This window comes from Phymastichus coffea, unplaced genomic scaffold (assembly GCF_024137745.1).
Source record: "Phymastichus coffea isolate CEN01 unplaced genomic scaffold, Cenicafe_Pcof_1.1 PCOF00273, whole genome shotgun sequence".
Classification (NCBI taxonomy): domain Eukaryota; kingdom Metazoa; phylum Arthropoda; class Insecta; order Hymenoptera; family Eulophidae; genus Phymastichus; species Phymastichus coffea.
The window spans coordinates 1-22,281 of NW_026707084.1; the positions used below are offsets into that span (position 1 = coordinate 1).

At 35.8% G+C, this 22,281-nt stretch overlaps 5 protein-coding genes across 6 annotated transcripts; 2 read left to right on the plus strand and 3 right to left on the minus strand.

The window, feature by feature from the left end:
* Nucleotides 1-5: 5 nt before the first annotated feature.
* On the minus strand, nt 6-4,693 carry LOC131674657 (eukaryotic translation initiation factor 5B-like; the record flags this gene model as incomplete). Its single annotated transcript, XM_058953468.1, is given in 11 exon segments — nt 6-207; nt 294-511; nt 583-1,034; nt 1,109-1,187; nt 1,189-1,319; nt 1,552-1,884; nt 2,218-2,430; nt 2,507-2,794; nt 2,884-3,063; nt 3,140-3,885; nt 4,552-4,693. Coding segments are annotated over 11 exon segments (2,889 nt in total), but the record flags the coding sequence as incomplete, so codon positions are not given.
* A 164-nt stretch (nt 4,694-4,857) lies between these two features.
* On the plus strand, nt 4,858-6,013 carry LOC131674654 (anaphase-promoting complex subunit 10). Its single transcript, XM_058953465.1, has 3 exons — nt 4,858-5,094; nt 5,165-5,414; nt 5,481-6,013. Exons 1-3 carry the CDS (start codon nt 5,070-5,072, stop codon nt 5,770-5,772), a joined length of 567 nt encoding a protein of 188 aa, XP_058809448.1. The 5' UTR covers nt 4,858-5,069; the 3' UTR covers nt 5,773-6,013.
* Nucleotides 6,014-6,067: 54 nt separating this feature from the next.
* Nucleotides 6,068-13,649, plus strand: LOC131674652 (uncharacterized). 2 transcript variants are annotated; one of them, XM_058953462.1, is made up of 18 exons: nt 6,068-6,192; nt 6,266-6,403; nt 7,967-8,121; nt 8,157-8,397; nt 8,500-9,043; nt 9,109-9,271; nt 9,342-9,753; nt 9,821-10,272; nt 10,351-10,493; nt 10,562-10,809; nt 10,895-11,143; nt 11,204-11,389; nt 11,472-11,629; nt 11,692-11,944; nt 12,023-12,263; nt 12,342-12,712; nt 12,785-13,099; nt 13,165-13,649. In XM_058953462.1, the coding sequence occupies exons 1-18, from the start codon at nt 6,075-6,077 to the stop codon at nt 13,530-13,532; spliced, it is 4,755 nt and encodes a 1,584-aa protein (XP_058809445.1). In that variant the 5' UTR covers nt 6,068-6,074; the 3' UTR covers nt 13,533-13,649. The 2 variants fall into 2 exon arrangements, with proteins under 2 accessions (XP_058809445.1, XP_058809446.1); XM_058953463.1 differs by having other exon boundaries at nt 7,967-8,106; nt 8,169-8,397.
* Nucleotides 6,262-7,774, minus strand: LOC131674653 (RWD domain-containing protein 2A). Its single transcript, XM_058953464.1, has 2 exons — nt 7,284-7,774; nt 6,262-7,213 (listed from the first exon to the last, which is right to left on the minus strand). The coding sequence occupies exons 1-2, from the start codon at nt 7,476-7,478 to the stop codon at nt 6,503-6,505; spliced, it is 906 nt and encodes a 301-aa protein (XP_058809447.1). The 5' UTR covers nt 7,479-7,774; the 3' UTR covers nt 6,262-6,502.
* Nucleotides 13,650-19,390: 5,741 nt separating the features above from the next.
* Nucleotides 19,391-22,208, minus strand: LOC131674656 (proton-coupled amino acid transporter 3). The gene is made up of 11 exons (XM_058953467.1): nt 22,073-22,208; nt 21,806-21,926; nt 21,629-21,741; nt 21,403-21,535; nt 21,159-21,293; nt 20,962-21,071; nt 20,690-20,896; nt 20,325-20,601; nt 20,165-20,206; nt 19,758-19,967; nt 19,391-19,672 (listed from the first exon to the last, which is right to left on the minus strand). The coding sequence occupies exons 1-11, from the start codon at nt 22,206-22,208 to the stop codon at nt 19,465-19,467; spliced, it is 1,692 nt and encodes a 563-aa protein (XP_058809450.1). The 3' UTR covers nt 19,391-19,464.
* Between the last annotated feature and the right edge of the window lie 73 nt (nt 22,209-22,281).

Below are 22,281 nucleotides of genomic sequence, written 5' to 3' on the forward strand. Positions count from 1 at the left end.
CCTGTGATGGCGCTTGTTGGAACTAAAGAAACATAAGAGCGAGGATCAGGATTTTGATAGAATAGGGCGGCATTTAGACCAACTTTCTCAGCAAATTGAAGAATGACTTCCTTTGAACGCTTATCAAACTCTTGTTGAGTCATTTGTCCCTGTGCTGCGATAATATCACGGACATCTTTACGCCCCATTGATTCCCAATCGAACAATCTAAAAAGTTAATATAAGAAAAGTAAAAACATTCCAGCAAGACTTAAAAAATTTGAATTAAAAATATCTGGTTTAATTAAATTTACCTATCAATTTTGTTGAGAGCAACTACAAATGGACATTTCTTTTTTTTTAATAATTCGATACTTTCAATAGTTTGAGGCTCTAGGCCATGCATTATATCTACTACCAAAATAGCTATATCACAGAGGGACGATCCTCTATTTCTGAGATTACTAAACGACTCGTGACCAGGTGTATCGATGATCAGCAATCCAGGTAATTTGAGAACCTTTTCTGCGAACTGTATTAGGCATAATCAGCAAAATTCCGTTAATGTTTAAATATTCAAGTTGAATAAAGTCTTTTACTTACGCCTTTGACAAGTTTCATCGATTCTTGAATAGCTTCGATGGGAACGTTCGTTGCACCGATTGATTGTGTGATACCACCAGCTTCACCATCTTGCACGTTCGTCCGTCTCAACTTGTCAAGAATCTTCGTTTTGCCAGTATCGACGTGACCTAATACACAAACTACAGCAGCACGTAAATCATCTGTGGTTCGTTTCTTCTCAGCTTCTGCTCTACGATTTTGGATTCTTAGAAGTACTTTATCTTTCCTACGCTCAGCATCGGTTTTCTTGTCATCGCCTTCGCTATCTTCATCGCTATCTTCTTCCGATTCAGATTCCAAACTTTCGCTTTCCGATTCAGACTCTTCTGATGATTCCTCTTCGTTCTCAGGAGTCGACTCTTTCTCAGTTGCTTTGGAATCTTTTTTGGCATTTTCACTAGTTGATTCCTTTTGAGTCTCCTCGGATTTATCTATGTATATATTATTATAGTTAAAACACATAGACAAAATTTATATTACTATAATGGATAATAACTAATTCTACCTTCTTCAGCTTCTTCTTCACTAGTTTCAGCATCCCAAGCGTCCTTTACGGAGTCTTCATCATCTTCTTTCTTGACCTCGGGTTTTTTCTTGTTTATCAACGATTTCAACCTGTACCTGCTCGGTCTTGGTTTCCTCTTCTGGCTTTTTAGCTTCTTCCTTGGCTTCTGTACTTGTTTGCTGTTTCAATTTACCAGGTCTTACTCTTGTTCCTGAGAAAGTAAAAAAGTAATTAGAATAAATGATAAATTTTGTAATGGAAAGAAGGGAAATAGTGACAGATGGAAATTCACTTAATTTTAATTATATTCAGCAAACGTTTCCATTATTACAAAATTTATCATTTAAAAAAACTATAAGGGAATTAAGACAGTATGTTACGTAATTAGAATAAAATTTACAATGACAATACACACACAAGCGTTTGAAAAAGCAATAAATTACCAGGTCTTGGCGCTTTTTGTCCGGCTTCCGGCAAATCCAAACCTTTAGCTTTTAAAGCTTCAAGCATAGCTTGTGCTCTGGCTTTATCCTGTTTTTGCTTTGCTGTCAAATATTTTCCTTCGGCCTTTAGTTTTTCTTTCCGTTGTTTCTCTTTTAACTTTTTCTTTTCTTTCTTTTCATACTCTTTTTGGAGTTTCTCTAAACGAAGCTTCTCAAGCTCTTCTTCTTGTCGCAATTTTTCTTCTGCCTCACGTTTTATTCTTTCTTCCTCTTCTTTCGCTTTCTTCAAAGCTTCTTGCATAGCAGCAATCATTTTCTTTCCAGGCCCTTTGGCTGTGAACGAGAAGATTAAAATTAATATTAATAAATCAGTATTGAATAGTATTGAAAATGACAACCTATTTACTTTGTTAGAGCTTTAAGTTGAACAGTCAAGAAGTAGTAATTAAATGTTATAGATTATTTAATTCTTTTACTAAACATTAAATAATCTATAATCTACTAATAATCTATTAATTTAAGAATCTGTTTTTTTTAATGTATTACATAGCTACCGAGATTCAAATCAATAAAATGTGAAAAAAAATTTCGGTTTTAGATAACATGATTATGACTCATCAAATAAAATTAAAAGTAATCAAGAAAATTATTTAAAATTGAAATTACTTTTTTCTTTTACAGGAACTTCTTCTTTAGCACCTTTTTTCTTTTTCTTCTTCCCATCATCAGCTACTCCTTCTGCATCGCTAGCCTCTTTTTTATCCTCTTCTAATTTTTCAGGAGGCTTCTCAGCAGCAACAGCAGCAACAGCAGCAGCAGCAGCAGTAACAGTAGTAGTTGCAGCAGTAGATTCTTTGGGAGCATCAGTCTTTTTCATAGCTTCCTATAATTTTGATATCATCGTGAATAACTACTAAAGTAATTTTCAAACAAAATTTGTTAATCATAAACTAACAGCTTTCTTTTGGGCAAGTTTTTTTTTGCTTTTCTCTTTCTTTTTTCTCTTTTTTCTTTTGAGCTGCTGTTTTAACAGTTCCACCTTCTTCTCCATCTCCTGCAGCATCAGGTAGCTCCGGCTCTACATCTTTTGCCTTTTTCTCTTTTTTAGTAGTCTCCTCTTCTGTTGGTGATTGCATAGCAAGCTTTTCCTTTGTCTCTGTTTTTTTTTGCCCTGAATATTCCATTTCTAACTCAGCTAGTACTTTATCAATGTCTTCATCACTGTCTTGCCTTTTCTTTTTAGCTAGAAAATAAAAATTACAAACAAGTTGCTACTAATTCATGTATTTAAATATCACTAATTTTAATAAGATAAGCCAAAATTATCCATACATTTTTTACTCTTTTTAGATTCTTTTTGAGATTCTTGAGATTTAGGTTGCTTGACAGATTTACTACGATCAGCACTTTGAGTCTTTGATTCATCCTCTGATGAAGGTGGTGAAGCAGCTTCATCATCCTGGTCATCATCATTATCATCCATATTTAATAAAGCAAAACTTGCTTTTGGAGCTACAATAAATATTTATTATACATGATTTTCTTATGAAATTGACATTAAAAAATATATATATTTGAAGAAAGTTACCTTTGAGGGTTGCAGCTTTAACTGACTTAGTTGGAGCTTTAATTTCATCATCATCTGATTCTGAAACTTTTTTTCCTTTTTTATCTTTCAATTTACCTTTTGGTTTAGATATTTCGTCTTCAGACTCATCATCAGATTCCCTTTTTTTGTTCTTTTTAGCATTAGATTTATTTTTAGCTTTAACTTTGACTTCCTCATCATCAGATGCTTCAGAATCAATGGCTTTCTTTCCTTTCTTTCCTTTTCCTTTTGGTTTACGAGTATCATTCTCTGAATCTTCATCACCTGATTCTATATTTTTCTTATCTTTTTTCTTATTCTTATTTTTAGATATTTTTACTTCATCTTCATCATCAGAATCAATTTTTTTGCCTTTCTTTCCTTTAGCTTTTGTCTTTAACTTTTCAGTGTCAGACTCATCATTATCACATTCAATAGATACAGCTGTAAACCCTTTCTTTGGAGGTTGATTCTTTCGATTTTTCAGCTTTCCCTTAGGGGCATCATCTTCAGAATCAGATTCAGAATCAATATTTCCTTTTGATACAGGTACATCATTATCTGAGTCTCCTCCTTTCTTTTTAGATTTTTTCTCTTTTTTAGAAGCTTTTGATTTATCAACTTTCAGGTCTTTGAGATCATCAGCCAAATCATCAACATCATCTCCCTTCTTTTTTTTCTCTTTAGATTTTTTTGATTTGACAGGTTCATCTGTGATGGTATCATTCACCTCAACATCGCTGTCACTGTAGGTAGTAAGAAATAGTTTAAATTAGGCTGAAAATGATCTTATTGCAAATTTCAAGTATTTAATTTACAAACAAAAGTAATGGGTTATTTCAGAAAATCGCGAAATTAAGAGTTTTGAAAAATTTCAATAATTTTACATTAACTTTAACACTTTTCGAATCGTTTTAAAAATTAGTATGGAATAATTAATTATGAATTGTTTTAACAGGCGACAAGTTTATTTAAGAGATATTTCAATCAATAATAAATTATTTCATTATATATCTCAAGAATTTACTTTTAGGAGACAAATAATATAGTATAAGCTGTATGGGCAACTGAGGCCATTAGACAATACATCTCTTACATAAGTATAGTACTCTAATAAGTAGAGTAAAAAGTAATAAACTAAAATACTTTTCATTATTCAGAAAATGTATGGCAATGTTCTTTTTTTATACTGACTGCATCATGGACTACATAAGTAAAACCTAACCTCAACTAAGCAGATGGACTGCTTAATCCCGTTAGAAATCAAAAAGTCATAAAGTTTTTCTACGCCTTTTAACAACAAACCATAACATAAATATACAAATAATAAAAATTCTATATCAAGTTAATGTCAATTAAACGATAGAATCAACAAAAACTTTGACGGAACGTCAGACTGAAAATAAACTTACAAGTCGTCGTCCTTGCCTGTACGCTTGCCCTTCTTCGCCTTGCCCATCTTGCTTGTTGTTGTAGTTTAACAGCCAAACTTCACAATTTTTTTCGAGTAAAATGCCCTCCCAGCCCGAAATTCTGCAACATGTGAAGCGTAATTTTGGATAATTTTCCAGTGAGCACAGGGCGCTCGTTCCGAAATACAAGATCTCGTTGCTCGCACACGGCACTTAGACTATGGTATAGTTGGCACACACCACCGGTTTTTCCTTTCTCCTCCTCTCTCAATTCGCTTAATCTCGGCACACATATGATGTGACACGATACGAACTGCTCTGATGTTCGCGCAAAGTGTTGTGCCTTCTTCGATTGTTGCGACTCGAGTCCTTTGAATTTACGAGTGATGTTTTCGTTGTTCGGTTGTTGACACTTTGTGCATTCAATAATGTGAACATGAAAAGATTTTATTGTTGAAAAAAATTAGGTCTGTAGAAAACTAAGCTTATTTCTGAGATCAGAAAAACATAACCGTAAAATGAGCGGCAAAACAAATGTATCAGGTAAAAAATTAATGTTTCATTAAACATTAACAAATAACAAATATTTTAAAGATAATATGTTTCCAAATAGCTGTCGATCCAGTGCAAGAGGAATTTGCTGGTCGCGTGAGAGAAGTAGGAAACCATGCAATTTGGAGTCTCTCAAGCTGCAAGCCAGGTTTTGGAGTTGACCAACTCAGAGATGATATTACAGAAACTTATTGGCAATCTGATGGACAATTACCTCATCTTGTAAATATTCAGTTTCGTCGTAAAACAACTATTCGAGATATATGCATATATACAGATTACAAGCTTGATGAAAGTTATACACCAAGCAGGTATTATTTACATGAGCTGTCTATTTGTGATTAGGTATAAATTAATAATTTTTATACTTATTTTAGAATAAGTGTAAGAGCTGGTACAAATTTTAATGATTTACAAGAAGTTGAAGTTATGGATCTGACTGAACCAAGTGGCTGGGTTGTGATACCGATAAAAGATGAAAGTGAAAAGCCAATAAGAGCATTTATGATTCAAATTGCAGTGATTAGTAATCATCAGAATGGACGAGATACACATATGAGACAAATAAAAGTGCATAGTCCTGCTGAAGATGTTTTAGGACCACATTCTCAACTTGTTCCAGGACGTTTTTTAACAAATGAATTTCAAAGATATGCTACTATAAGATAGAGTGTTGTTATTTATGTTAAAAAGTATTTTATATATATAAAAGCTAATTGAAAGTTTAATTGAAAATAGATTTTCAATTAATTATTATATTTCTTAATGCTGTATTTAATATTTTAAGTGTAATAGTACAGTAAGACTATAAACATTTTGAAATTAAGAATGTAAACAAACACTTATATGTGTATTTATCCATTGTCAACATAGATCTCAGATACAATGTAGATATAAATATCTGTAAGTAATTAACTGTCCTAAAGGTAGTTCAGTTTTACTGTGACATTGTTAAGAATATAAGCACAATCATGGCTTGTAAGCTATTCTTTGTTTTTCTGTGCATCTTGTTTCAAGTTTATTGTCAAAGTTTAAAAGATGTAGATAGAATTACAGATACTTTTTTTAATAATTTAATGAAAAAATATGGCAAGTCCTTATTCATTAATAGTTTTGTTGTCAACTCAATTCAATATTATCAATAGCTCTATATTTATTTTAGAATCAAGTGTTCTAACTAATGAAACAAAAGCATTGATTGATCAAGAAATTGATAATTTTGTAAATAGCATATTGAAAAACCTGTTGTATAACTCTCGTCATAAAAAGGAACTATTTAAGCACAGTATGAACGAAAAAGGTAACTTGTATAAACATTTTTATTATAAAACTTATTTGTTATGTATATCAAACTTTGTTGTTTTATTACAAATATCATAAATAATATAAATTTCCTCAACTATTCAGTACATTTAGTATCAAAGCCAAAAATTTGATTAAATGCATGCTCAGAATTATGTTGTCTCAAAAACTTTAACAACTGACTGGTGTCATTTTTAAAATTCAATGGTACTGTATGATTAGTCTGTCTGTCACAGTTTACAAAACTCAATTCTTGAAAGTCAGTAAATTTTCTGTACTTATTGAAGTCATCAGTTTGTTCGAAATCTTTTTCTATAAACTTTATGATAATTCGATGCCAATGCCAGCTTTTGATTTGTTGCCAAAAGTATTCACAGTCATCAAGCATACCTTCTAAGCAAATTATTCCTGGTTTGCCTATAAAACTGAACCCAGTGAGGGAACTTTCTTTTGCTAAATCTATAATATTTCTCCTTTTAATGTAGCTATAAATATGATGACTATAGATCCAGTATCTTCCAAATTCATTACAAATATTCTTATTTGAATTATCTTCAGAAACTTTTCTAACAATTTTCTTATTTCGATGTTCCTCAGCTCTTTTGAAATATTGTTTTGCATTGTCTTGAATCCAATTAATTAAATAATAAACAATAGGTTCACCCTTTGTTTGAGATTCACAAAATAATATCAAATTCTTGTTGAAATTAAGTTGCTCTTCTCGATCTAAAGCTGAGCTTCTGCAATATACTTGTGGACTGACATTAGGATAATCTAACGGCAAGTTTATGAGGAGCTCAACAACTACCTGGAAATAATTTTTTATCTTAAAATGAAAATAATAATTATAATTTTAAAAAAGTTTCAAGATTATTTACTTCATCTACTGGGACTTCAATTTCGTATTCTAATCTTAAAGGGACATCAATAGTCTTTCCAGCAATATAATCATTTATATCAGCAATATTCCCATGATCACTTGTTGACACTTCTTTTGGATAAACTGCTTGCAAAGCTTCTAATTCGTTTATTTGTATCTCCAAAGTTTCTTTTATATCTCCTGTAATCGACATGTTCACTAACAATAACTTCACTTTGCATGCAGAGCATAAGGTAATAAAATTAATTAACAATTCACAGATAAATTGATACAAGGTTTACTTAATCTTTAAATTTGCAAAACAATAACGATAGTTTAAAACGTTCTCCAAGCAGCTATGACTCAAGCAAAATATAATGATCGATATCCAATGATACACTTGATTCACAGCTGCAAATTTTCTGATGCAATTTGTATTACAAGTCAAATCTGGCGTTACAGAAATGTGAAAGGGTACAAATTTTTGTTTTTTACGATTAAGCTTTGACAAGCAAAATTATAGCTCTTTCCATGAAGGTTAAGATTGGTTTGCGCGCGCATGCATCTGCGCATTATTTTTTGCGCGGGATTTTGTTTAAATTCGGCAACAAAAAACTTTTTACAACAAAAGTTCGACGACGTCATACGATAAGTAAATTCACAAGATATATCAATCAATAAAGTATTTTATCGTATTTGTAGATGTGGAAGTATTTAGTGATCTAGAAGAGGTGTTAAAGCTAAATGCAACGGATATAAGTGACTTGCATTTCTTCAAAAAGCATAATCAATTTTACCAAGTTCTTATCACTTCCACCGATTTGTTTGTTTACCAAATTAACGTAAGTTCATATGAGATCACAGTAAGACACTTTAAATTTAAATTGAATACGATTATCTTCAGGATATCCAAGCTTTTCCTATCGCTTATCATTCAGTACCTTATATGTCAAAATTACATGTTTGTAAATTTTCCGGCACTACTTGGTTCATTGTTAAACATGCGGAAGGCATCACCGTTTTACACTTTTTCCAACAAAATGGACGATTCACCATTCAAGAAGTGGAATACATAGATATTCCAAATGTTAAACATTTTGCAGTTTGGCAGGATCAGATGCACGTATTTCTAAGTACGAAATAATAATTATATGTTATAAGTTATAAATATATGTTCCACACGTCGAAAGCAATGTACCGGCAGTTACTAATAAATCGTAATTCAATTTTGACAGGTATATCCTCAGCTTCGGCATTCCACGTATACACTCGGTTAGAAAACAAATTCAGACTCATCGAATTCTTGCCTATTGTTGCCAATTCATCGGCATTCTTCGCGACTGACAAATCGACGAATCTCGTTATTCTGGGCCATAGTAAAACTACGATATTGAAGTACATGCCGCACGGGCATTATTTCGACGCTTACCAGTCGATTCCAAAGTCATTCAACGATATTACAACTGTGCGCATTTCACACGATTATTTCTTAGTTTTATCAAGCAGTCAGAGGACCATCTTGTACAAGTTATCGGATAGTGTTTACGTACCTCTTCAAGAGATTGCTCCAGCCGATCAAGTAGTGTCAGTGGCGAGGAATACGACGATGGTTTTACTTTTGAGGAGAAATTATTTGCTAAATGTATATCAATACGATGGCTGGCGATTTGTCCGATTGGACTATGAACTTGATGGAATTGAAAATTTGAAATCTATTACTTTGAGAGGTGAGGCGCATTTGATTATCATTACAGTCAACGGCAGCTGGATTTTGACGAGGTGAGCTAATATTGTTTCATTGGCTTCTAAACCATTAATTTGAAGCTGAGAAGATTACTTTATAGTTTGAATTGGTCGAAAGCAAAGGGGTCAAGTGAATATTTAAAGAATCTAAAACAGTGGTGTATGGCTGCGAAAGATAAGGCGAAAGCGATTCCCAAGATCATAACCGACCGAAGGCCTATCGAAGCGTCAAATGTCAATTTGCACAAAGTTACAGTTGATAGCGTGAGTTGGATATTTTTTGTGATACGCAATTGAGAAGTGACGGTTCAAATGAGTTTTTTCCTTATCGTAGGTAAACGGTATAAGTACAGAGAAATTGAAGCAATTGAACGATAGCTACTACGATTTAGTCTCGCGTCTGCAAGCAGCGAAAGATGTATTAACAGAGAAGAGAACGCTAAAAGATCCGAAGTTATCGACTCTACGAGCGAAAGCAGTTCGAGTAAAATGCTTCGGCAAATGTTACATCAACAACTTGGTGACTGAACTGCCGTTCGATATAACATCAAAACTCCGGCGAATCGACGACGGAACGTTGAGTTTGAAGTTCGAAAAAGTACACGTTGATACGCTAGAAGGATTTCCTTGTCCGTCAATGGGCATCAAGTTGGAAGACGTAAACGTTGAAGGATTGATCAATGGAATATCTTTCGAGGACTTGTACAAAAATGCTTTGCGAACTTCAGGCGATCAAATCGTTACTGGTAAGACGATCGATCGGCTTCCATGATCAAATAGAATTAGTACCGTAATTATATAATGCTCTTGTAGGTATTCACAAATTTGACGAGGTACGCGTCGACTCCATTATTGCTCCAAACATTGAAGCCGCTTCTACTTTTACTCGTCAAAATTTTAAAACCAAAGCGATCCGCGCCAAAGAACTAAATCTCACCGATGGCGGTCTCTTGCTTCCATTGGATGGCGAACCAGTAACGATGACTGGTACTCTCACAGCCAAGAAAGTTGCATTCAGCAAGTTGGTTGTTCAACGTGGAGGTATAACCGGCAAAAGCATAAAGAAAATCGCACCGATGGTTTCTTTCCCGGATTATTATAATTTGACTGGCAATTACACACTCAGTAATGTGAAAGTGACAGATTTGTTGATGGTGAAGGATATCACGAGGAAATCTGGCAAATCATTAAAAGAAATTGTCGATAATGTCATACCGTTGAATGAGGGTGTACCGGTGCACTTGCATTTCTCGGAGAATCGCACGGTTAGCTATTCAAAATTTTTGGATAGTCATGTTTGAAAAAATAAATTTGAACTTCACGAGAATTCGTATTCGTTGCAGCTTTGGTCGAATATCACAGTGGAAAATCTTCCAAATTGGTTGACGAGAAAGAATGCGCAAATGGTCAAAGTCACTGGAGAAAAAATAGCGTTGAAGGATATTATACTGCCAGATGATGTGTTCTCTCAATTACCACTACCAAAGTACGTATGAAAAGCTTTTTTTTCCATGCCAAACTAGCATCCTGACGTCAAATTTTTTCTTACCTAAGGGTAGAAACTCCTGTTTGCACCGTCGTTGCTGTAACTCCCGATTTACGAACTTCATCGATTGAAGTTGGGCAAGCCACGGCGAAGACCGTTGTAGTTGAAGATGTTGAAGGCGCAGACGATCTCGAGAAGCTTGTGAGTGATTGCGCGAGCTCTTGGGATGAGGTAGATTTGTCAAAGAAAGTTTTTACTGGTCCCGTATTTATTGAAAATTTGAACTTGACAAGTTTTAAGGGCAGTCCTTTTGAAAGTGCGCATTTTTGCAATAATTGAAGTCATTGTTGAAATAAAACATTTTATTTTTCAAAATTATCGTTTTACGCAAATAATTGTAGGTTTCGAAACAGCGATGTTTAAATGGTATGATCCACAAATTTTGAAAGGTCCGATTAAAATGAAAAATTTGAATGTGAGTTTACTCAATGCCGCTGAAGGAATCAAAGTGCCTTTACCTACAGAAATTCAAAGTTTGACAGTAGAAGGAAATTTGGAGGTGAAGACGATCAATGATGTCGATTTAAACGATTTTTTGAGAAACATCGTGCGAATCAACGAACCTATAACACTGAAGAACGTTAAATTTGGTAAATCTACTGAAAGTAACTACGGTGCAAAATTGCAAACTAACTTTTTTTTTAATTTAGAAGGAAGTGTTGAAGCAGATGAGATTGAAACGGTACACACCAATATTCATTTGGAACCCATAGAGGCAAATTTATTTTTAGGAAATAAAACCATAATAGGCGACTTGAACATAGAAGGAGATTTTTCAATACCTGATAATGAAGCTTATTCATCTTTAGACAAAGTCACAACTTACGTTATTGACGGTTAAATTTATTAATTTATTGAAATTTTTACAATTGTCGATCGAATTTCCAATAAAATAAAAATAATGGATTATCGGTGTAGGTTCTGTTACATTTAAAAAAGAGCCTAATGTTGTCAATATCAATGGAAAGAATTTGAAAGAACTGATAGCAGGTATATGGATGCTAGATCAACCTATAAGCTTGGCTGGGGATTTCCTCTTGAACAACGTCACTCTCTTGCAGCCTTTCGATTCATTCGTAAGTAACGACTTACGCTATAAGTTAAAACATATGTATAATAATATTTTTTTCGTATATAGGATTTGTTGAACACGCAGAATTTTGGTCCTTGGGCAACTGTAGAAAGTCGTTTGTTAAGTAAAACTAAGTTGCAAGAGATTCCATCTACACTTAACTTCAGAAATGCGAAAATGCCTAACATAATAACTACTGGCAATTCATTTTTGAACAGCTCCGACCTGTACTTCAATGACCTGCTCAACATGACTTTGAAGAAAGACGTAGACTGGACTATTACTGACAAGTGGCGCTTTGAAGAGCTCATCGTCACAGGTACGAATTCTTACCGCTTTTTGTGATCTCTTGATTCGTCATAATCGCGTGCTCACTAAATTTTGTTTCAATTTGCAGGTGATTTGATATTACAGGGAAAAATCAATAATCTTAACTTATTCACTGATGTTGCGAGGCACGATGTGAAAGTAAACATGATAACCGGTAAAAAAACTGTGAAGGGGCTGACAGCGAAGCACTTGCACGGTTTGAATTTTAATAAGTGGGCAAAAGATGCTTTGATGCAGTCAGGCACGGAGAAACCTGTAGTAATAACGGGCAGAAAGACATTTAATAACCTTCGCGCACGAATTTTGAAGTGAGTATAAATTCATTGTAAATTCTAAGCTGAATCAAGAAAGCAATTATTTTTTGATTAATTGAATTCGTTGTTCAGAGTAAACGGCACGGTAATGGGCAAAAGAATAGAGAAATGCTTAAGAGCGTCCGGGGATCAAGTCATCACTGAACCGAAACTTATCAAAGGCTCGCTACATAGTCCATCGATATTACTAGGGGGGCTCATAAATGGTATGAACTTTACTGACGTTGCTCTCAATCAATTGACGAAGAACGCATCTGTCCAGAGCTTTAAATCAGATATAAAGTTTAGCGGCAATCTACACATCCTCGGCAATCTGACAATCAAACGTTTGAAAGGCGTCGAGATGCCAGATATCAACTCGATCAACAAAAATTTGTCGCCTCTGACTGGGACTATCGATTATCTCAAGCCTTATGCTACGGCTATTGGAACGGCGTATAAAAGTAAGTTTTGTCCGGTAAATTTGCACTATTGATTCAATCTGTCATTAAGAAAGCAAAATATTTTCCTGCAAGATCGCGCCAAGTATTGGTACAAGTTCGAAGAAGTCAAGGGTCGAGTTCTGCTACCCGTCAACGAGTACTCGCCGCCGGTCACTTTGACTCTTCACCAGCTCGGAAACTGCATCTTCATCAGCGTGTTCGACCTAGAATGCAGTGGCCAGAACAGATATCACTTGAAACCGCTCACCAACTCCAGCAACATGGTAGTCAGTGAAATTCTGTCGGTGGACAGCGTAACTCTCGTCGTGCAAGTAAGCTCGGGCCCGGGGAGTAGGATCACAATTTACCAATATGAATACCGAGCAAACACGTTCATCGTTTCGGAAAGTAAGTCCGTCTCGACAATGTTTACTTGTTTTCTTGTATGAAAGCGCGTATTGTGCTCTTTACAGGTATCCGAGTGCCAGGCATATCCGACGCGTCAGTGTTAAGTCACAACCGTGTCGTATGGATCGTTGCGCTTCTGAATACCGAAATGTTAGTTGTGCGCTACGAAACATGGGGTGACATTCAAAAATACCACATGCCGTCGTCCTCTCATTTTGTTTTGAATAAAGTAGAACCAACGAATGAACCAATTCTTGTTCGCGACGATGGCATGTGGAAGTTTGAGGGACTCGCTGGCCCTTGGCACGCGTTTAAAGCAGATCTCACTGCTGAAAACATCGAAACTTTCAATATCAACAGTGAGTTTTTTGTGAGACTCACATATCGAATTGGAGACACTAGGTTATTAAGAGCTAGATACGTAGGAGTTTAAAACAGTTGTTTGGCGTTAACTGTGATGTGTATTAGATTTGTCAGGCATTGAAAAATTATGTTTTCTGTTAATCGTTTTTGTTTTCTCATGTTAAGTATCCTAAATTCTATATTATTTTTTATGCAATTATCGCAATAATAAATGAATTGTATAATTTTCTATGCAACTGATCTTTTTTGTTATAATTAAACACGTTTTTTAGTTATATATCAACAACTTAATCAATATGTAATTGCATACTTACAAAAAATTTTTTCGAGAAGACCGTTATATGATAAGATTAGATATTGTTTTGACATTTAATAATAGAATTATTTTTGCGAACCAATTATCTTTGATCATTTAACAAAGTATCAAGAAAAAACCAGCCGTGAATTTTGCCAGTTTATTATGCAATGTCTATTACAGACATTAGTGATGGCATAATAGTAAGCAGAGTACTACAACAACCTTTTTGGGACAAGGGAAATTGATTCGTTACAATAAAATTTTTTGTCAGTGTAGATATGTTGAGAAATTTCCAATGTATTTGAAAATATTTAAATCGCTTTGAATACTGTGCAATATTGTCGTATTGTCAAAGACTGATTGTCAGTAAGTTTTGAAACTTGCTCTCTTTTAAAGAATACTAAATCAACGAGGAAAATAACGCATAAATCATCTAAATAGTAAATTCTAAAAGTGTATTAGAGAAGAAATATAACGTACGAACGATCTTTCATGAAGTGCAATCACATCAAAAGTCCCGTCACAAAATTGACTATGTATTTCCATATAGCCAATGATAAACGAGGATCATTCAATCCGTAAAGCCAAAGTGATTATGAGCAGCAAGCTATTCGTCGGCATTAAAGGCGTCAGTAAAAACAGAAAAATAATATACATCTTTGTACATTGAAAAGTCACAGAGACGTGCAAGCGAGATGTCCGAAATCACTTCGGATATATTGGACGATGGTAATTTCGCCGTCATTTTATTCGTTGAGAACGCTCATGACTTGGGTGGCTTGTGCGTTCGGATCATTGGATCGGAGCCTAACGCAACGAAAAGTCAATGCTTCGTGCCGTTCATGCAATAGGATACCTTAGTCGCAAGACAGTGTGCTCCTCACTGTGACTAACGAGCGGAGTGAGATGAAACTAATTTTATGGAATACCAGGAAGTGCAAGTATGTCGAGGTTCACGGGACTGCTTTGCCGGAAAGCCACTACATCTTCGTAAGTGACGACGCTTCGGAAGAGAAATTCACGCTAATCATGTACGGCGAGGAGTACTGTCGTGGCCATTAATGGCGCCGATTATTTTTTGATCTGTTGTACCGCAAGTTCTAGTCGCTTGCATTCAACTTTGCTCAACAGTATGTAGCAAAGTTCGACGGAAAGCGCCTTCATCGCTCGATTCATCGACGAGCAAGGTCTGTACAGGATCCGTTCTGTTCCATGGGGGCGATGTTCAAGCATTAAGACTTGTTGGCCGTGGCGGCCGATAACAAACGAGAGAATTACGAATCGCTTGACGCATGTCGATGGCCCTACCTCACGCGTTATTACAACAACGACGTGCAGAAAAATATCAGTTCGTCGGGACATTCGCATTGCTAGACTAGATACCGCTTGAGCAATTTCATTGAGTGCACGGCCTATCGACAATACCGTTCAAGTAGAATATTTTTGTAACTGGTTTTTCACTATGTCTTATCATGTTCTAAACATTCATCAGAAATAATTCTTTTCCAAATATTGTCATTTACAATGCAAATAAAGACATTTTTCGCTAAATATATAAGTACTTTACATTATTGAAACCTTTATGCAAATAATCTGGAACTTAAACTTCTTTTACTTTTATTCGCTTTGTTTCTGTATTATTTTTTTTCTGTAATACGAATTTATGATCTTTTTACGTTTAATGATTTTAAATATGATTTGAATATCAAAACAGTACAACTTTGAGTTATAAAATTAACTGCTACTTAACGAATGAAACATGTGCAAATTGTTATGTAATATAAGTGCAAAATAAGCTATGCTTATTCGACTATATTTTATATCCATTAAAAGGTGAAACGTTGTTTTGTTGAAGTGGAGTGAATATGGCATTCTAAGTATATAATGTTGAGAGTATATCGACAGCTCCCTGTACTTTTGTGGAGTCTGCACCTCTCGTACCGCGACAGATGAAAAATTTTGACATCTCATTATAAAACGGCGTAATAAAGCATAGTTAATACAATAAGTTAACATAAGAAGTTTTATTGAAACTGACAATCTCAAAGTATTACATGATATAAAATATGATCTTGCTTCTTAAATACGAATGAATTGGAACACTTAACGTCGTAGTTATACTAGACGGGTCTTGGACCACCTCAGATCTGGAATACTATAGTTTGCATCGTGGAATATCGATTGAACGAGTTTGAAGATACGCAGTTTATCAATACTTAACGGCTCTCGATGTACGGTGCAAAAATGGACAGGAACTCGTTAGGACAGTCACTCGGTTAGACCTTTTCCAGAGAGTCGCGCAAGCTCCAAGCACTGCGTACCGGCAAACTATACGTGCTTCTACCACGCTTCGAGAAATTGTTACTCTCGAGTAGGGAAGAGCGTAGCTACGCGAAGAATTTTCGTACGTCGTGGAAGTCGTTCGATTCGTTGATCGTTCGCAAGCTCTCGTATGCAGAAAGTCATTTCCGCGCATATATCCCTTTCGGCAGTGGGAAGTCGCAGTCGACAATACACAAAATCAAGCTGCAGTCCAGTTTCTTACCCAACGATAAGCTAAAGCCGGCAAAATTGAATCAAGCTGCTGCTTGGCATCCCAAAGGAGCGGTAGTCCAACAACCAACTCTTGTCCAAATGAAGCTTGCAGTGGTAACCCAATGGCCGAGTTATCGATGCACGTCTGTCAGTATGAAAAGTAGGCGAGTTCAGGGGAAAGGGGAACGGGTGTACATCTTTATTGCAACGAATAGCAGTTTGTTCGACGTTAAGTTTTGTTAGCCCTGAGAAGGGCTGATTTTCCATTGGTAGTCCTGATTAGGACTATTCCGACTAAGGATCAAACGAAACGATGGTCAGTTTCATAGACAACCTGGTTGTGTCATTCTACATCCTTAGTCTGTGGCCTCTTCTCGCGTGAATCTTCCTACGCGACCTTCTCTCTCTGCAACGTAGCTCAAATCAAGTTGCGACATCTCATTCTCTGTTTTAAGGTGCGATTCTTCTTTCTTTCAACGTATTTACGGGCTATCTTTGCTGGCATCCACTGCGCCTCGATTTCGATAGCCCTCCTTGCAGGCTTGATATTGCTTCTGATTTTATTTATGACGTCTTCCAAAATCTTAGGAGCGACCAGCACGCGGTCGCTCTTTTTCCCGAGCCTCGACGTTAGCGATACAGGTGAGTTAGAGGGCGGTAAACTCAGGAGTAGGTTCGGGAATCGCCCCTCGGATTTTCTCTCGAGAGCCTCGCGTTTGAACAAGCTGTCCTTGTCGGTACTGTCAGCTAGAATCGTTCCAACGCGCGCAAGCTCTTTCAATGCCAGCTGCTCCGCAGCGGCAGTTCCTAAGAACGCGTTCGACCAACTCGGCGGCACGTAATCGTTGCCGGCTTCGAGAGTCGGGACGAAATACTCGTCAGACTCGCGTTCCTCGGGATGAAAGCAATCAATCCATAAGGAGTTACCCTTTAATGACAAAAGCTTCTTTGGAAGCGTCCTCGGCGATGGTGGTACAGGCAGCGTAAGGCTCCCCTCCTCGATCAGCGTTCGGCGTTGAAGCTTGTAGTCCTCGACGTTGGCTCCGTAGGAGTACCAGAGCTGGAGACTCTTCTTCATGGTTGCAGTAGTGGATGTTGTCGGTAGAAAAGTTGAAACAGTTCTGTGCTCTATGCAGTTTCAGACTCGCATATATAGCCCTCGTCCCACCGCCAACAATTTCAAGCCGCCGATTTTTCCCCTGCCTTTTTCGACGTAAAATAATCTCTGCTAGAAAATTCAATATAAAACTTGTCCCGACGTGCATGTGTGTCCTCAGTGGGCTCGGCTAACCGTCAGAATCCCAATGTATAGACGCTCAAACAATCAAATTAATAGGCATTGATACATTATAGCACGAGAGCATGATATATAAAAAAGAAGTGGATTGGAACAATGGAATGTTGAATAGGCATTACATTGGCAACCTTCTCATACCGATCGCTCGTTAAGTCGCTACTACTATCTACTATACTACTGCTATCACTACGCCGGAGACTATTGGAAAAAGACGAGGGAGGAGATGATTCTTGTACCGCTTGGCGGACAAGAATGAGGATCGACAGTGCCGTGCCTCCTTATAAAGACAACCTAGAGCTATTTGTCGCGCCATCGCTCGGACACTCTCCAAGACGCTTTCTTGTCGGCACCGACTTACTCACTGATGATAAGGCTACCTATTTTGCTTTGCTGGATGTGCTGCTATCCTCACTGAATATAATACAAAACTTGTATAATACAAAAATTGTACAAGAATATGTGCAATATTAGTAGAAGATTTGTTCAAGCCTTGTACAAACCTTGTGCGAAACTAGTACACACATTTTCCGATAAAACTTATACAAGACTTGTACATATCTTATACACATCTCATTAAGTTCTTAAACAAAATTTGTACATATATTGTACGAATTTTGTACCAATTGATAAATTTTCAATAAAATGATTAATAATTATCATTATTATAAAATGAATTTTCCTCATATAATGTATACTAATCAATTTTAATTTAACGAATGCCCTAGTGAAAATAGAGGATAAGATCTTGCGTAAGAACTTGCTGCTATTTAATTAAAAAAAAAAATTTTCATTATTATTTTACAATAATTAACTATTTTAAAGATAAGATAATTTAAAGGTACTTGTTCATATACTTCAAATTAAATTCAAAACGAACATTTAGCAAATTGTTATGCTCAGTTAGAGAATGAGTTTATTGAAAATGAATAATTTTTGTTCGATTCATCTTCTAAAAAGGAATTGACTTTATGCAAAATTATAACGGCAGATCTTGTTAGTACATGTTCTTTTGTACATCAAATAATGATTTCCATAAATGCCAAAACGATATCAACAGAACGTATTAAAAAAGTATGCATATTCGTTGAAACTAAGAAAACCCAGTATATTATATCAATTCCAAACGTTTTGAATTATTAATGTTCTGAAAATTTGTGTGCCTACTTATTTTTTAGGAAAAATAAGTTGCAAAGTAAGATTATTTTCTAGCTATCCTTTTTTGTATGTACAATTTATGTACAATGAAATTACAATAAAATTTCAAATTACTATTATAATCGCTTTTAGTTATTTTTCAGTACTGTATGTTATATCGATATTATTTTAATTTGTAGCACGTTGATACATTTATTATTATTTGATTTCACGTGGAATCTATTGGATTTTAAAAAACATTATGTGGAATTTCAGAATGATAATTAGCTATTTGGAATCGCATGTGGGATCCCGTGTGGGATTTCACAGGTATATTTTATTTTTTAAAACCATATGGAATTTTTTATCCAATTCCCAACTACAAATGTTATACACATTCTTGTACAATTTTTATAGAAGTTGCGTACAAGTTTTATATATATATATTTTCAGTGGGGATCAAATTTACGGCTGATGCGTAAAAGTAATGACACGAATAAATAATTCATATCCAATCTGTCTGTGCTTGAAGTAAAAAAAAGCGCGTATCATTCGTTTCTCTTGATTCAATTTGAAGCAAGGTAAAATGAAATGAATGTCTACATTACTATAGAAATGTTTTTAATTTTTGAAATATAAAAAACATAAAAAATCGTATCGACAATAGCGTCATATAAATTACAAATACGCGAAACTTAATCCCAACAGCATTGCACTTCTTGCATCAATAATAACACTCTAAAATAAACCTGAAATATCAGCTGAGGCATTGGCAATACATGGAGGAGTAAATTTAACAAATCTAATAGTATTTTTAACATTGATATATGTTGAAGAAATGGTGATGAGTATCCCCACAATGACTATACTGTATCCAAACCAATCGACTAATCTGCTGACAGTAAAAAATTTCCTAGGTCTTGCATCTAGATATACTGTTCGCAATCTGTCAATTAAACATGATTTTTTATGATGATGATAATAACTATATTATAAATGGTAATATTTTTTGTATCTTAATGAAGGTATACCTTTGCCGTCGTAACGAGGGTCTACTTGCATCTATCATAACTGGTAAGCTTCCACTTCTCGTCATTTCTATAACTTTATTTGCCCTTTTTGAAAAATCATCTTCATGATCTCCTAAGCTTTCATCCTCATCGTCAACTTCACCATAATAAATGTACGAATAACCATCATCTTTATCTTCGCGCCCGTCTCGAAAACCATAATGAGTAGATCTACGTGAAAAATATATTAAATTTCTACCCTATCTCCTTGATTAAGTATGCTTAAGGTCGCAGTGTTACTTATTGTTAATTTTACTATTTTAGAAAATAATCCAAACACATTCATTTTAACTACTTTACCTACGGAAATAGAATAACAATTACATCGTGCAGTCTAAAAACAACGTGATAAAAATACTCTATCTCACCTGGAGTGCACTCGAGAATCAGCAAAGGTCTCGTTTGAAAGTCAAGTTTTGAAAAGAAAGAAAAGCAAGAAATTAAAGAAAATCAAAATACAACACAGTAGGTGATAAATCAGATGCTAATAGACAATGAAACTACTACAACACACTCAAAAGTACTAACTTTGAACGCATCTTCGAGTCGGTAAAAATCGCATGAGTATCCTTAATTTCGTCCGGATCACGGCATGAAAATTCGGGAGCAGACGACCGTCGTAATCCTTTTGTTCGTAGAGCCTTCGCTTTGGAGTACATGAGAGGTGGAAGAACGAAAATTAATGGTCCGGTCAAAGTACCACCGATCAATGACATCACCACATCGAAGCGGGGCACCGATTCACCTACCGCTACTGCCAGGGCTACCACGGCTGAACGCATCGCGCAGCGTTTCCAGCCGAACGCTGACCAGAAAATTCACAATTCAAGTTTCAAATTTGTACATTTTTTGCGATATAAGATAAACGACATTTGATTTAAAAAAAAAATTACATCTCTGAACTCGCAATTGATCTTCGAGATGTTGAAAAAGTGCCGAATGACCAATAGCACTTGACAGGCAAAGCTGCAATGAAGCCAATAAAACGGCGATGTGGGTACTCGCGACTGATGGAACTGCTTGAAAAATATTGGCAGATGTATTACTGCCGTAGCGCCACACCGCCAAGCCAGCCGTTATCACGAACAACAGTCCGCTCACTAAAGAAATGTCAATGCAATTAACAAATGTCGAGATTTAGCAGTCATGCAATCGTTTGACGTACGGGAAAAGGCAGATATTACTGCTTTGTTAATGTCTTTGTGCTTTTTCATGTCGACCTGGACTGTCATCAGAGTCGGATGAACGTCGAATTGAAAAGCCAGCATGCCGTATCTTCAATAAATTTATTATAAATTTAAGGTATTTTTATTGTTCATTAAAAAAAAAATAAAACAGAAAATACGTTTTGATTTTAGTTACCCTGAAATGAATCTCTCCCACGGCGGAGACATTGTAATCGGCGAATAGGCCATATCCCTCTGGTCTTGCACAATAGAAAACCAGATGAGGATCGCGGTAGTTATTACGATACACGTTGAAAACGTAACGAGCCACCTGTAATGACATATCGCGCTATTTGTAATCGCGCGGTTTTCGCTATACTGTGCATTAAAAACTTTTTGACACGATGTAAATCGGATCGTATATCCGTACACTTACTCACTTCATGTCTCGCGGACTCCCAAGCCACATGATTGGACACAGTAGTAATCCGACAACGAGTAGCCAGTAACAGAAGGACAAATTGAATTGTTGCTCGGATACTTTTAATCCGAAAAGTTGCAAGTTTTGCGATGCTAACGAGCGACGAAAAGATTTGAACGTTCGTGCTTAATTCTACTTAAAAATTTGTTTGCTGTGAAGGTTCAAGATCAAGATACATTACGCACCTACCAGTAAATTAGGTATTCCACCTCCAAAAATTGTCGCGTCAAGCAGTATTGTAACACATTTACTTGCCCATCGACCTAACGTCAGTTCTGTTACAGCGGCCAAAGGATAACTGAAATTTGGGTTAGATAAATTAGACAGTTGTTTGATTTCGGATTGTTAAAGATGAAACTTGCCGATTCTTTCGAAAAATGTGAGGATCGATCGTTGTCGCGATGTTCCATGATTTTCCAAGCAATGATGCCGTGTAAATTTGTAGTCCAAAAACTACAAGAACTAACGGGATTCCAAGCGATCCTAGATCAATAGCACATTTTATTAGATTTACAAGTTGAACATTAGCGCTTATTTTATAAGAGGTGTGGTGATACTTTGCGTATCCAGACTTTAATAAAGACTTTTAAAACGCGCGTGTATCTGTAACTCGAGGCAGCTATGCTCACCACACAAAACAATTGCTCTGGGTAAGGCGATCACGGGAAAAACACCAAAAATGTCAACGATGCACAAGGTGGCGAAAAGTAAAGACAGTCCGCTGTGATTTTCCTTCGGGAGGAGCGGGATCTTTTCGCGACTCATGTCGCACCTCGACTGGTTCGTTGACGTTGCAACTCACAGCCACTCCCGCATGCCAGGTAACTCGATAGTTTCG

Coding starts and splice junctions, on each gene's coding strand:
- LOC131674653 (XM_058953464.1), bottom strand. CDS start 7,478: ATGTCGATTACAGGAGATATAAAAGAAACTTTGGAGATACAAATAAAC. Junction 7,214..7,283: donor TTGAAGTCCCAGTAGATGAA/GTAAATAATCTT, acceptor AATTATTTCCAG/GTAGTTGTTGAGCTCCTCAT.
- LOC131674654 (XM_058953465.1), top strand. CDS start 5,070: ATGAGCGGCAAAACAAATGTATCAG. Junction 5,095..5,164: donor CGGCAAAACAAATGTATCAG/GTAAAAAATTAA, acceptor GTTTCCAAATAG/CTGTCGATCCAGTGCAAGAG. Junction 5,415..5,480: donor GAAAGTTATACACCAAGCAG/GTATTATTTACA, acceptor TACTTATTTTAG/AATAAGTGTAAGAGCTGGTA.
- LOC131674656 (XM_058953467.1), bottom strand. CDS start 22,208: ATGAGTCGCGAAAAGATCCCGCTCCTCCCGAAGGAAAATCACAGCGGA. Junction 20,897..20,961: donor AGTAATATCTGCCTTTTCCC/GTACGTCAAACG, acceptor ACATTTCTTTAG/TGAGCGGACTGTTGTTCGTG. Junction 19,968..20,164: donor GATTCTCGAGTGCACTCCAG/GTGAGATAGAGT, acceptor TTTTTCACGTAG/ATCTACTCATTATGGTTTTC.
- LOC131674652 (XM_058953462.1), top strand. CDS start 6,075: ATGGCTTGTAAGCTATTCTTTGTTTTTCTGTGCATCTTGTTTCAAGTT. Junction 9,044..9,108: donor GGCAGCTGGATTTTGACGAG/GTGAGCTAATAT, acceptor ATTACTTTATAG/TTTGAATTGGTCGAAAGCAA. Junction 10,273..10,350: donor ATTTCTCGGAGAATCGCACG/GTTAGCTATTCA, acceptor TATTCGTTGCAG/CTTTGGTCGAATATCACAGT.